At 41.4% G+C, this 12,739-nt stretch overlaps 1 protein-coding gene across 1 annotated transcript; it reads right to left on the reverse strand.

Moving 5' to 3' along the window:
* Nucleotides 1–512: 512 nt before the first annotated feature.
* On the reverse strand, nucleotides 513–10,581 carry TXNDC9 (thioredoxin domain containing 9). The gene is made up of 5 exons (XM_085321448.1): nucleotides 10,472–10,581; nucleotides 8,781–8,997; nucleotides 6,525–6,643; nucleotides 4,378–4,632; nucleotides 513–2,043 (listed from the first exon to the last, which is right to left on the reverse strand). Exons 2-5 carry the CDS (start codon nucleotides 8,967–8,969, stop codon nucleotides 1,926–1,928), a joined length of 681 nt encoding a protein of 226 aa, XP_085177574.1. The 5' UTR covers nucleotides 8,970–8,997; nucleotides 10,472–10,581; the 3' UTR covers nucleotides 513–1,925.
* Nucleotides 10,582–12,739: the final 2,158 nt, after the last annotated feature.

A 12,739-nucleotide genomic window follows, 5' to 3' on the forward strand; every position in this document is an offset into this window, starting at 1 on the left:
CAGAATCTTGAGAAGCCACTATCTGACTGTTTCTATGGAGTACGTAACTATGTCAGACAAGATTTTTTACTTCTACAGCTTATTCAACATAGTTAGAATTCAGAGATGAGTTCTACTAAGGCACTCTTAAAATGCTGTTGGACCATTAGTTTCTTCAATTCAAAACAACTGGCTACAAAGAAGAGGACTTACAAGTGCATCTAGAGAGTTTGTGTATGGAAAACGAGATCAACTTGAGGCAAGCCTACTTAAACCAYTTAGTAGTCTCACAGGTATGTTTCCTTTTCTCCCCCCCCCCCCCCCCCCTTTTTTTTTAAGCAGCTGCTTACACCTTTACACCTTAAGCTGTTTGTTTTCTGGCCAAAAGGATGTCTTAATATTAGATAGACCTGCAAGTAGTTTGCCAGAAATCAAAAAGAGCACATGCAGTTTTCTAATACAAACTGGATTAATAAAGAAAAGAACCCCACAACACCTAGACCTCTTTATTTGAAAGAATGCAGAAGTGAACATTAGAATTAAAATATTTTTATTTCAATGTTCATGAACAGAAATAAAATATAATTTTTTAAACATACTTATAGAAATATATTGCTGGGCTGGCCCAATCACAAGTGTTCTTCGCTACGAGGCAGCAAGACTGACTAGACCCACTTYACTGCTTCTTGGGCCAAATGGATTTGAAGTACCACCTCAAAAGGGTTTTTCAGCACACAGCAAACAGTGTTTTTGAACTAAAAAGAAACTCATCTCCTTACCAAGACAGAAACTGAGCTTTACGCTGTGTTCTAAGGAAGGTCTCCCTTGAAAATTCTCTCCATTACTGAAGAACAGTACAAAGTATGCTGCACTGCATCTAAACCTAACAGAACAAGGTTTCTCTTGAATATTTTCCTGTAATCTATTCTCTGGTACAAAGCATTTGCTATAAAATTCACACATTCAAAGCCATAGAATTAAACAAACCTCTGAACAAGGTTGTTTTCAATATTTTCTTGCTATGTGCTATAACCTGCTGTATCAGCTTTAACATGCAGTGTACATAGATGGTAAAAAAGCATTTCTCTTAACCACCTATTTCAAAATTCACCAAAAGTATGACTGTTTTACAACTTACAATGCAATGCAGTTAAGTTACTCAATGTCATGGTATGGCACCATAAGCAATCATTTGTTAAAAATGTGTAATTTCTGTACTAATTATTTGTGGTGCTTGTTTTAAGTGTCCTTTACTGAGAGTATGATAAGTAATAATAAATTTAAGAGATAACTGAAAGGGAGAAATCTTGTCTTCTGTTTCCTCTAATAAATAGATTAGAAAAAAATGGAACTGTCAGATTCAAGGACAGCAAAATGAAATAATTCTTCACACAAGACAGTTAAACTGTGGACTTCCTGCCATACGATTCGGATGCTAAAGGGATGCTAAAAGGACTGAAAAGCAATTCTTCTTCCTTAGTTTTTATCCAGCAAATGCTTTCAGATAGAGCTCCCCAAGCTACAAATTGCTCAAAGTATATTCCGGGAAAGCATCATTAATCGCTTACCCTGTTTCTACTCTTCCCTTTACATCTGTTTTTGGCCACTGAGACTGGATGCTAGGCCASATGGACCTTTGGTCTAACTCAGTACAGTCGTTTCTAACAGTTATTCCAAAACACTTCATAAACTCACATTTACACAAACTTCATTTACCATGTTATTTAGTTTGAAGGACTCAGATTTTTGATTTACAACTGACCTTCAAAAGAGAAAAGAAAAAATATTTGAGTTTTCTTCTGCTATAACTCAGTTGTATAAAACTGTATAGAAAAATGAGCATTATGTGCAGATGTAATGAAAAACAATACGCTTTATAAAAAACATTCTTAGAAATGTACCAAGCATAAACAAAAGATGGTTTACAAACACATTTAGCTGTTCTTCTAGTCATCATCAGAATCTGAATCATATTTCTTCCCTCTGATGGTCTTCTTATCCAGCTTTGTAAAGCTGGTCCCAAATTTCTTTTGACTTTGAAAAGGTGGCTCCATCAAGTTTCCACTAGAGAAACAGAGTAAGAGTGTTGATTAAAGCCATTTTTTTCCACAAAGACAGCAGCATTTCCAAATTGCTGTTTTTCCAGAATAATATTATAAGAGAATGCAACCCTTACTCTTCTATAAAACTTAAGTACATGTTGCACTTCAGCAGCATTGTGGGACTGCTGGTATAGGCTATGGCCTGGATTACAGCAGTTAAGACAAGAATGTGAGGGTAAACAGCATTTGTGAGTGAAGCCCCAGAAATTCTCTGAARGGAAAGTTTGCCCCAAACTAGTCATGCTAAGAACAACCATCTGCTAGACCATCTGCTGGATTAATTAATAACCAGGGAATTACAAAGAGACTTTTGAAACAAAGAAGGAATCAGCTTGAAAAGAAGTATGAAAGAAGTGTAACAATTTTTAACAAAAGAGAGAGACCTTGGAGCAGAAACAGTAGAAGTACAAAACTGGTTTTGGCACTGCCAGAAGTTGTATCACACTACCTCTGCCTAGGCCACAGGGAACAGCCTCCCCTGCTGGATGCCTTGTGCATACTGTACTCCAGCTAGTAAGGTGACTGCTGATGCAGCATCAAGTGACCCACACCTCAGTGTGGGGCTTTCTGACCAGCATGTGGGTCTGTGGGTTGAGAACAGCAGGGGTTCCCATAAGCTCGAGCACTCACATCTCTCACAGGAGAGGTGGGCAAGGATGGGAAGCCCCATGCCCAGAAAAGGGGATGTGCGCTTATAACTAACATAGCCTGAGAAGTGTTTGCATGTTAAGTGTATGTATGAGSGAGTGTGTGAGAAATTACAGCTTTTGAAATGAGTTACACAAAGGTGCTTAGAAATTTCCTGGCATTGACATTTTGTGTCTGTTGTTGTGGTTTATCTGCAGTTTTGCTGCCATTGATCCTGAATGTACCATTCACTGATTGCTGGTTAATAACATGCCATTAATAAGTCAATAAACCACTTTGATCCTGATTTCATTTAGACTATATGAACTGAACCATTTTTCCCCTCAATACAGTATGTCCTTTCACCATCTGCTATCCCACACAGGTTGAAGAAAGTAAGCTGGCCTATACAGACAACAGTGCGGGAGTGTCTCCTTTTCAGGGAGCCCAGAGAATAGGACGTTACATTCACAGCAGTGTGCAAATGCACACTTCTACATATAAGGATGTGGCCTAGAATGAATCTCCTGGGCTTTTCAGATCTTGTGGGATGCTTCTGCAAAGCCAGGGTACCAAACTCAGGACCTGACAAGAAAAACAACTCCCCATTCCACTAGGAGCTAACAGTAGAATTCAGCCTTCTACAAGTCAAGTAGAGATAAAATTCCCCAGAACAGTAGAGTGAGTCAATCTACTAGTATTTAGTAAATTCAATACCACTTAGTATAAAAATCACTAAATGTTGCTATCTAGAATATATATCCAAGCTGTCTTTGATTCCTCTCTGTCTTTGCTTGTTACTGAACTGGGTGTGGATACCACCATGTTTTGAATTGTAAAATTCTGCTTCAGTCATTTCACTTGMAGTTCAGTGGCTGCTAAACTTAAATGGAACAAAAGTTTCTTTGCCTTTTTAAGATATAACAATACTTCTCATTAAAATTTGGAAATCAGGCATTGAAATAAATTCAGATAATGAAGTTCAAGATAAAAAAGCCAGAGACATTCAAAACAAAACAGCAAAACTARAAGATGGTATTTAAGCACATTAAAAAGCAAAGCAGAAAGGTCTGGTAAGTGATTCTGCTGTAAAGTCAGGCTACTGTGATGACAGTAATTTTCTAACATCTTGTATCCTGTAGTCTTAAATGAARGCATTTATTGTGACTATATTGCACTGCTGTACAAATAATTTGCACTTTTCTATGTTTTTCATTGAAAAGSTCATATTTAACCTGTATCTTATTGCACATCATCTAACGTATATGGACTTTTTTYCCCTAATTTTTCACTGAGGTGGACTAAAAATACTCAAACTTCACTGTATTGCAACTGTGGTACCTCAGCATCTCTAGCTTACATTAGACACGTGACTTGGACCTTAGGACTGGCCATAATAAGCAATGTAGTTTCTCTATATACCTCATGGCAAGATCTRTATTTTTATTACTCTGCAAAAAGAACAACATAATGGTCATTACAATATCTCAGTATTTTGCCAAAGAAATACTCTTTTCTTTCCCTTGTCAAAGTATATGGATGGAATAAATGGATTAAATTCACTTGCGTTTCAGGCATACAACACATGAGTCAAAGCTATGAACTGTTAAGAGATTCTGCATTTGCAAGCATGCTGTCCTTGCACTATATTTGAAAACAGTTTAATTACCTGTAATTAATTATGTCTGCACAGCCTAATCTCCATTCTAAGGTCTCTGTAGTGAAGTCATCAGTGTTACCGAGGTCAGTAAAGCCAACAACATAGTCTTGTGTTTTTCCATCTTTCACTAGTGCTAGAGTGGGAATGACTTTGATGCGCAGTCTCTCACACAAGAATGGAGATTTTTCAGCATTTAATTTCAAGAATTTTGTCTCAACGTGCTTTTTTGCCAATACAGTCAAATGCCTGTCCATTATTTGGCACCTGTGGAAAAAAAAACAAGTATATAAAATGTTATGAATTAGTAAGTTGAAGGACATATTTTAGAAAAAGTTAAGTAAGGAACAATAAAAAGCTGTTTCTATCAGTCATGTTAATTCCTCAGCCCTGACCTTTGCAATTAAGAATTCAGTTCCAAGAGAAGCTATGTTTCAATGGCAGTGAGATTTAATGACTAATAGGATAAGAACCTGGAACATCATCATCACACAACTACACCATCTATTTCTCTTGTTTCTTCCTAATTATGCCCACAGACATGTGAAAGTCTATTTCGAGGCCTGCATTTATTGACATGTCACAAGAAAGCCCCCAGACTCTTTGACTTCCATTCTCTCTGCAGCCTTCTCTCTCTAATTTCACTGCCTGSGAGCTGGAAAAATTTCTGCATAATGAACTTAGTCTTCAAAAAGCACTTTGAACAATTTAGAGATACCTGCCTTTTTTTCCTTAGTCACTACCTCCACAACTGAGATGCAGTAACTGACTATACAAAACAAATTTGCACAGAGTGCTTCAGTGGTGCTATAAACAAAAATATTTCATTCTCCTATGGCAGTGGAATAGCAGTGAGTATATAATTATTGTTTCTCAGCTGAGGGACCATAACATTTATTGCCCCCAAGTGCTTGTCAGATGGCATATATTTGCAGGCTCATCATCTGGAATTTCCACTTTTTGGATTGCCTTTAGTCATTTGATTTAGCTGCAGGAATGTGTTATGTGACTGTCTCTTAACTCAAGGGGAAAGCTAAGAAGATCAGAAAGCAGGAGTGCCAAGGATGAAAGTAACTTGATGTTGTAGTTGGTAAACCGGATACACTAGTTTCGAGCTGTTTGCCACTTTCTCTAAAGTTCTTCTGATTCTAGACAATGTTGGTAAGAAACAACCTAACAACAAAAACCTAAGCCTGTTTAAGCATCTAAGCCGGTCCCTTTGCACAAACACTATGGAAAAAAGGCTAGCCAAACATGTGAACTGCTTCATGTATTTCTGAAATTCAACGTTTTAAAAGAGAAAAAGAAAAGCACAGATACATCACTGTATAATCTGAATTTGACCTCTTTCAATTTCTCACAATAAGACTGTTTCAGTTTACACCCCATAAGTCAGAGAAAACACCCTGGAAAAAAATAGGACAACTGGCTCCTCCTTCAACAAAGAGTTCTATTGTGCAACTGCTTTCTAAAAGAAGACACTGAGATAAACCCACCCAGGAACAGCCTTGCACCCAAAACTTCTGAAATTCTTACAAGGAAATGGGAGCTCTTATTTTAGGTTCCTATTCTGAGTCAGGATGAACATACTCAGATCTAGGTCTCTCACACCCTAGACAAGTGCTATAATCACAACKGTACAGGCACAAAGGGAAAGCAGCTGCAACTGGTATTCACAGATTCTTTCAAAGTCAAAAGGTTACATTCTGAAGGATGTCTGAAAGGGTTTTTGTTTGTATCTTGATTTTCATTTGCCAAAAGCATCCAGTATATATATTTTAAGTCTGGATTAATTGAAGTGATCTTAAAGCTGCTGCTCTGTTAAGTCACTGCTTTTCCCTAATCACTCCTTCAAATTAACATCAGTAACAAACCACAGTGATCTCTCAACTATTTTCATCTTTTGAAAAAAAAATATATAAATTTATAAGCTAATGAACTTTGTAAGACGTTAATCATTATCAAGTCATGTCTAGATTAACTGGAAGGAAGAAGAAAAGAACAAATCCCACGGAAAGAAAGCGATAATTGAAAAATGAAGGGATTTGAGTACTCTTTTAAAAGATAATAAAAAAATTTTGCTAGATTCGAAAGTACATATCTGTTTTTATAAGTATCTAGAAACAAAGTGTTTCTTGAGCATAACATATTTACTATACCTGAAAGTTGTATCTCTGTAAAAATGGCAAACCACATTTTTACTTTCTTTGACTTCTTGGAAAAAGTCTCTCTCACTTGGGATTTCTCTGTATTCTCCATGTCCTTTTGAAAGCCACTCCTTATGGAAAACAAAAGCAAATAATTAGTAAGGAGTCTGCTAGTGCTGCATCTGTCACACAAGTCCTACTGCTTAAAAAAAAAAAAAAAAAAACACAGTATAGATTAAAAAATATGTTCATACATATCTTCCATTGAATTAACAGATAAAGCATTTTTTAAGAGAGGGGTTTTCACTGGAAGTCCATTCATACAGTAATATTTAGAAGGAGAAACAAATTACTTCTCTCCCATTACTTCCGTTTTCAAAATACAGCAATGCCACTAGATGCAACTTTTGCATGTTGCTAGAAGCAACAAATGCAACTTTTGGGTTGCCTCTTTCTCAAGAAAAGGTAGGTGGTAGACCAGTATGGCTACTTTGTTTATTTTWAGATGCAATTCTCCTAAAGATACGCATAAATTTCTGCAGTGCAACCTGTCAGCAAGACTAGTCTAGTTCAAGGATGTAGAAGGCAGAAAATTCAGAACATTTGGAAAATTACAAATATACCGCTTGGGATACTCTCTCCAAAAATGTTTTCATACCTTTAAAGAACTCTGTCTATAATCAATCTAATCACAATGTGTACTGAAACTGATTTCCTCTCAGTTTTCACTGTATGAAAAGTTTATGGAGAAAAAAAGTCTAACTCACCTGCAAAATATGATGCTTATCTATTAAATATGCATTTAAAGTTTCACAAATAGAAAACACACAGATATCATYAGTCACAAAACATGTGGATAAATGGAACTTCACAAATTAAATTTCATAGGGAACTTCAAAAAATGCCTGATTAAGTATGAGGTTTAGAAAAAAAAAAATCTAAATTTTCAAGAAATAGAGTTCGCAAAAGGGAAAAAAGAATTTGCAAACCCAGAAGATCCTGTAAGCTGTAATTAGATAGAACAAAAYAAAGAATTTTCAGAACATAGTAAACATTAAAGATGTTTAGATGTATGACGATCTGAAGAAGTTACCATGACGTAAACCAAGAACTGACTTATCTTTCAGCAGTGGATACACATTAATCTCCTCTGCACAACTCTATTACAGAATAATGTTTGGTAGCTTACTCCTTTTATCAAGTAGTAACATACTTCCAGTTTGCATTTGAGAAAGGATGAGAACAGTGACTTAAGATCAGCTGGCATAAATAAGTTCTTGAATGGTAACTACCACATGCTCACATCCCAGAAAGTCTAATTGTTAGGATTTTTGAAAGGGGAAAATACAATAGAATTAAATAAACTGAAATTCTGAAGACAAGCATATAGTGCCACTTTATTTTCTCTACTGCCATGTTTAGAGAATCAAAGCTATTGACCCTGCCTCTCCTTCAAGATTCTAGCCATGCTATAACATATTTTAGAGTATTCCCATCTCAAAGTACAGCATTAACTTTCTTGAGTTCCATCACATCCAGAATGCCACCTTTCATTCCACTAGCCTTTTGTTACTTGCCCCACCCTCAGTATCCATTTCTTTGTTTAGGTTTTCATAGAGTCAGTTAACAAACCTATGGCTTCCCTAAATAAATTCAGGCCTCACATCACAGGYTAACAAAACTTGTATTTTTATGAGGAACTATGCTCAAGGAGATTTTTGAAGGAAGTATGAAGACTACAATTTAGCAAGAGGCATTAGATAGGGATCATAGGAAGATTTATTTCTYGCAAGAAAAAAAATGAATGTTCATGTGCAGCCAAAATTTCATTGGGTTAGAAGTGGGACACACCACTCCACCCTAAGAACAAGGAAAGACCCTATACTGTTCTTCTATAAAATAGCATAGCTAAGAACATGTAATGCCAAAACTAAAGTCTTCCAGAGTTTGGAAGCTTAAAGAGCCTAAAGGCTCATGACTAGATTGTCTGCACAGCTTATGCTTTCAGACAACAATGTTTAGTGAATAATGACACACTCAAATCTTTGTACCAGGTTCTTTATCCTGTCCYTATTGTCAAATAATCACAAAGGTTCCTGTCTTCTTTTTCAAAAACATAGACAGATAGGCGTTCACTTTCCCAGAATACAGAAAGAATAAGCATAAGAAGGGAGGTGGAAAAGAAGTCCATACAGACAATTTCCTGAGGATTTTGAAAGAGTCATCTGTAACCTACATATCAAGGGTCTGTATTACTACAAGAATTACTTGTTTCTGCTGCTGAGCCTTTTTTAGTGCTTCAAGCCTCCTTTGTTTAAGGCGTTCCAATTCATCTTCATCCATTTGGTCCAGTTTCTGCATTTCAGCATCTAGATGTTCTTCCACTACCTTGGTAGTCTGAAGTATTTCATTCTCCAGAACTTTTTGAAGTATTTCAACAGAAGTATCAGCAGCCATCTTTAATTACAAAGTAAGCTCTTCAGAGCTGTGAAAACAGTGACACATGGAATTAATATTTAAACAGACACTTTTGATTAGAAGCCTGCTCTCTTGCAATTCACACTGTGGAGCAACAAAATGCTATCCTATTTAAAGATATCAATCGACAGCCATATTTTGGCATGGCAACCCCCTTAGGTGAATACTTGCACAATGAACACAGACAGCAACAAAGATTCCAGTCACRTTCTATTCTCTCAGTCCCACAGCCAGCTGCTGAAAGTGTGCAGGAACCTCRAACTACTTGTCAATATAAAGAATTAAAATTAATCAATTCCCAAGKGCCTCTCAACCTCAGCCAAATCCATGTGTTAATTCAGAATTAATATTCTGAAACCAGATGATGTGATCAGAAAGTTCCAACGTGCTTGGATAAGGCATAAGATGCATCAGAATAGATCTAAGCAAGGCTCAGTGTATATTTACAGTAGTAGTTTAAATTGGAACCATTTTAACTCTCAGATATTAATATATTTAAATCTGAATCAATACTCCTCTCTCCTTAGAGAAAGSAGAGTGGAGTGTTGAGCAGGCGCCCAACAGCAACTGCTTTAAGTCARCACATTGCTTCAATTAGTACAAGAAAATTGTTGTTGCAGGCACTATTCATAGAAGTCAGGGAAAGGAGTTAAAAAAAAACAAAACCAACAACCACTACCTAATTGCTGTGTGAAGAACACAGCTAAAATCATTTTCTGTAAAGTTTTTTTTTCTCCCCATAAAACACCTCAAAAGGCACAAAATATCAAGACTGGACACAAAAAGAGCTGTAGGAACATAATTTATTGCTTTCCCCAGTAAACCTTCCACTACAAACACACAACTAACAGTTTTAAAACAGAAACATGGAATGGTGCACAGCCACCCTAATCAGATTCTTTACCTGAAAGCCATGGATTTAAGTGACAACTCTGGCTTCCAGAGTACTCTTGGCTATATTTTAATATAGCCAAACTAGCAGTGCCATTGGCTTTTTAAACGCCTTGCCTACAGACCCAAGGATGTATTTCAAGCAGTGATGGGCAAAACACCAACAACATGGCAGTACTCCAAGTTTAATGCAACATCAGCMATACTAGCCTACTGCTGCTTTAGATGTGCCAGAGTCAGGCTGGTTATGATCTGCAGCACCTTGTCTTCAGTTTCTCTCCCAGAAGCTACTGCAGACGCCGGATGCCCTGCCGGCGCCAGCGGAGGGGAGCAGAGCGGACCGCGCCGGTTGTGGGTGTGTGGGGGGGGGGGGGAGTGGCACTGCGCAGACGCCCTGCGCCTCCATGGGCCGTTACAAACAACGGTCGCTCGCCCAGCCGCCCGGGGCGCGGCAGCCTGACAAGCTCGCCCGCCGGCCACAGCGGAGCCTTCCCCTCCCTCCTTCCCCTCGCCTCCTTCCCGGTGGTGCCGGACCCGCCGCTCGCCACAACAGGTCCATGCCCAGAAGCGCAGCCGCCGCCCCCACTCACCCCGTCCACAGGTACCGCCCGGCTGCGCGCGGGGCCCCCACACCGGTTCCGCCCTGCCAGAGTCTCGCGAGATCCAGGACAGGGCGCGAGGATAGAAAACCGACTATGACGTGCGCACTCACGCACAGCTGCCCGACGCTTTYATTGGCCGGACGACGACGTGACGCCAAACGCGACCTGCGCCCCGCGCGCATGCGTAGCGCCCTGGCGCGGCCTTCCCCGGCGTGGACGAGAGGAGCGGGCTGTGTGTGTATCCGCCCATCGGGAGGGGCAGCCTCTGCCAAAGCGAAGCTCCTCCTCCTCAGAGGGACTGCCTCTCCCGGCACGCACTGCGGCCGCCCTCCCTCCCTCGGCGGAGTATACCTCCCCACATGCCATTTCCAATGCTCCGTCCCCCTGGCAACAGCGGGACCGTCCCGGCATGCCGCGCGCCCGACAGGAGGGCATCCCAGCGTGCACAGCGACTTTCTCCGCCTTCCTTCCCACCCCCATCGAGAGGCCGCGTCTCTGGGTAGAGCGCCGGCTCCCTCGGCAGGCGRAAGCGGGGCCTCTCTAGGCTGCGGGCCGCCGGGCGGCACTCTGCCCTGGGCGTGGCTTTGCCGCAAGGGGGCGTGTCTGGCGGGGCGGGCTCGCGCCAGGGCGGTTCGTTGCCTCCCGGCGTGGCGGGGCCGGGGGGCGAGGAGGCGGTTTAACGGCGGCGTGCGGGTCCCCTTGTGGGGGCGGGAGCCGCGTTTCGTCGGGGTTTCCTCCCGGGGCGACTTTCCTCGGGGTTGGGCGTGTGTGGGGCAGACCGGGCCGCGTGGGGCGGCGGGGCCAGGCCGGGCCCGGCCCCTCGAGCGGCGCTGTGGTGACCGGTAAGGGCAGGGCTGGCGAGGGGAGGGCGCCGCGGTGCGTGGCGGCTCGGCCACAATGTTGAGGCGGCCGCAGATAGGCGAGGGATATTAAAACATGTTTAAACAAAACAAAAAAGTGTTTCGCTACCTTCTTGTCTCCTGGATCTCTGATTCCTCAGAACTGGAGCCTGCTGCTGATGAAAGATAAGGCSTAAAGATAAAACTTCTGGGCTTATCTGTGGTCCACAGTGAGAACGGTTGAGRGAGGATGACGAGGGAGCTGTAGCCATATAAAAGGAGAAGGAAATGAGAAGCAAGGATTTTAGGAAGTAAGGCAAGTTAAAGGCAATGGTCCTGAGACTGAAAGAAGAAGAGTGAGGCTTGTTCAGGCTAAAAAAAAAAGGGGGGGGAGGATTACCATAACTGGATAATGACAATAACAAAAATGTGCAGCTCTCAACATATGTTAAATAGCTCATCTGCGATCCTTAAAACAGAGCAGTGCTTTTCCCTGCCCCATTTTGCTTGGCTATTGAGGAATCAGGCCATGAAGAGATGGGTCTGCAATTGGGAGCCGCTGTTATCTTAATATACAGTGTTCACCATTTAACTTGTATTTAATACTTGTTTGAAGTTACTGATCCTCTTCTAATGTGCAAATGATATTCCAGACTCTCTTGTAAGAGATTGCAGCACTATTTTAGTGTTAATGCTATAAAACGTTTTGGAAGGAGGAAGAGCTTTGTACAATGAGAATGGAGACAAGGAAATACCATTCAAAATAGTGTTATGTGGCCACCAAACTCTCCTTAYGCTGCAACCTCTGTCTGGGGAATTGCTGTTGACTTGGTTTCTCTGAAGGTGAGCTTGACAGTCAGTTGCCTTTGTGCTGAGCTGTTAAACCTAATTCTGCCTACTCTGAGTCTCATTTTGGCTGGAGGCCAGTCATCACAGTATCAGATGGTGGACTTTAGTTGTTTACAGTTCAGCTCTAGTGCAGCAAAGTGCCAGGGATCAGGGACTGGCAGAGCTCTCCAAGAGGCTGGGGGAGAACAGCTTGTGTTTACAGAGAAAGGGTAATAAAGCATGCCAGTGACCTGAGCCCCGTATGCTGCCCCAGCGCACCCTGAAAGCTTTCCTCTTAATCTCCCTGCTTTCCAGTTTGACCGAGCTGGGCTGTCTTCCTCCAGATAGGAGCCTTTCAACCACGTTCCTTCTATCCAGGCTGTTCAGTCGTTTTTTCTGGCCAGGCCAGCCACAATCCTGCGAGCAGCCCTGGCGGYGGGGCGGGCAGGGGGAACAGGCGGGCTTCGGGGAAATCGCGAAGTCGGGGCGCTACTCGATCGTTCATCCGCCGGAGCACCAAAACCGGTTGAAAACGAAACCGGTTCCGAGAAGCCGGCGGCGGCAAGGCCCCGAGGCGGCGGCGCAGGCC

Source organism: Rhea americana, unplaced genomic scaffold, assembly GCF_003343005.1.
Source record: "Rhea americana isolate MKP2758 unplaced genomic scaffold, rheAme1 scaffold_7, whole genome shotgun sequence".
NCBI lineage: Eukaryota > Metazoa > Chordata > Aves > Rheiformes > Rheidae > Rhea > Rhea americana.

Excerpts from the sequence above, each read along its gene's own strand:
- TXNDC9 (XM_085321448.1), bottom strand. The coding sequence starts at position 8,969 with ATGGCTGCTGATACTTCTGTTGAAATACTTCAAAAAGTTCTGGAGAAT. Across the intron at positions 4,633-6,524 it reads TACAGAGATACAACTTTCAG|GTGCCAAATAATGGACAGGC; the intron begins GTATAGTAAATA and ends TTTTTTCCACAG. Across the intron at positions 2,044-4,377 it reads GCAGACATAATTAATTACAG|TGGAAACTTGATGGAGCCAC; the intron begins GTAATTAAACTG and ends CTGTTTCTCTAG.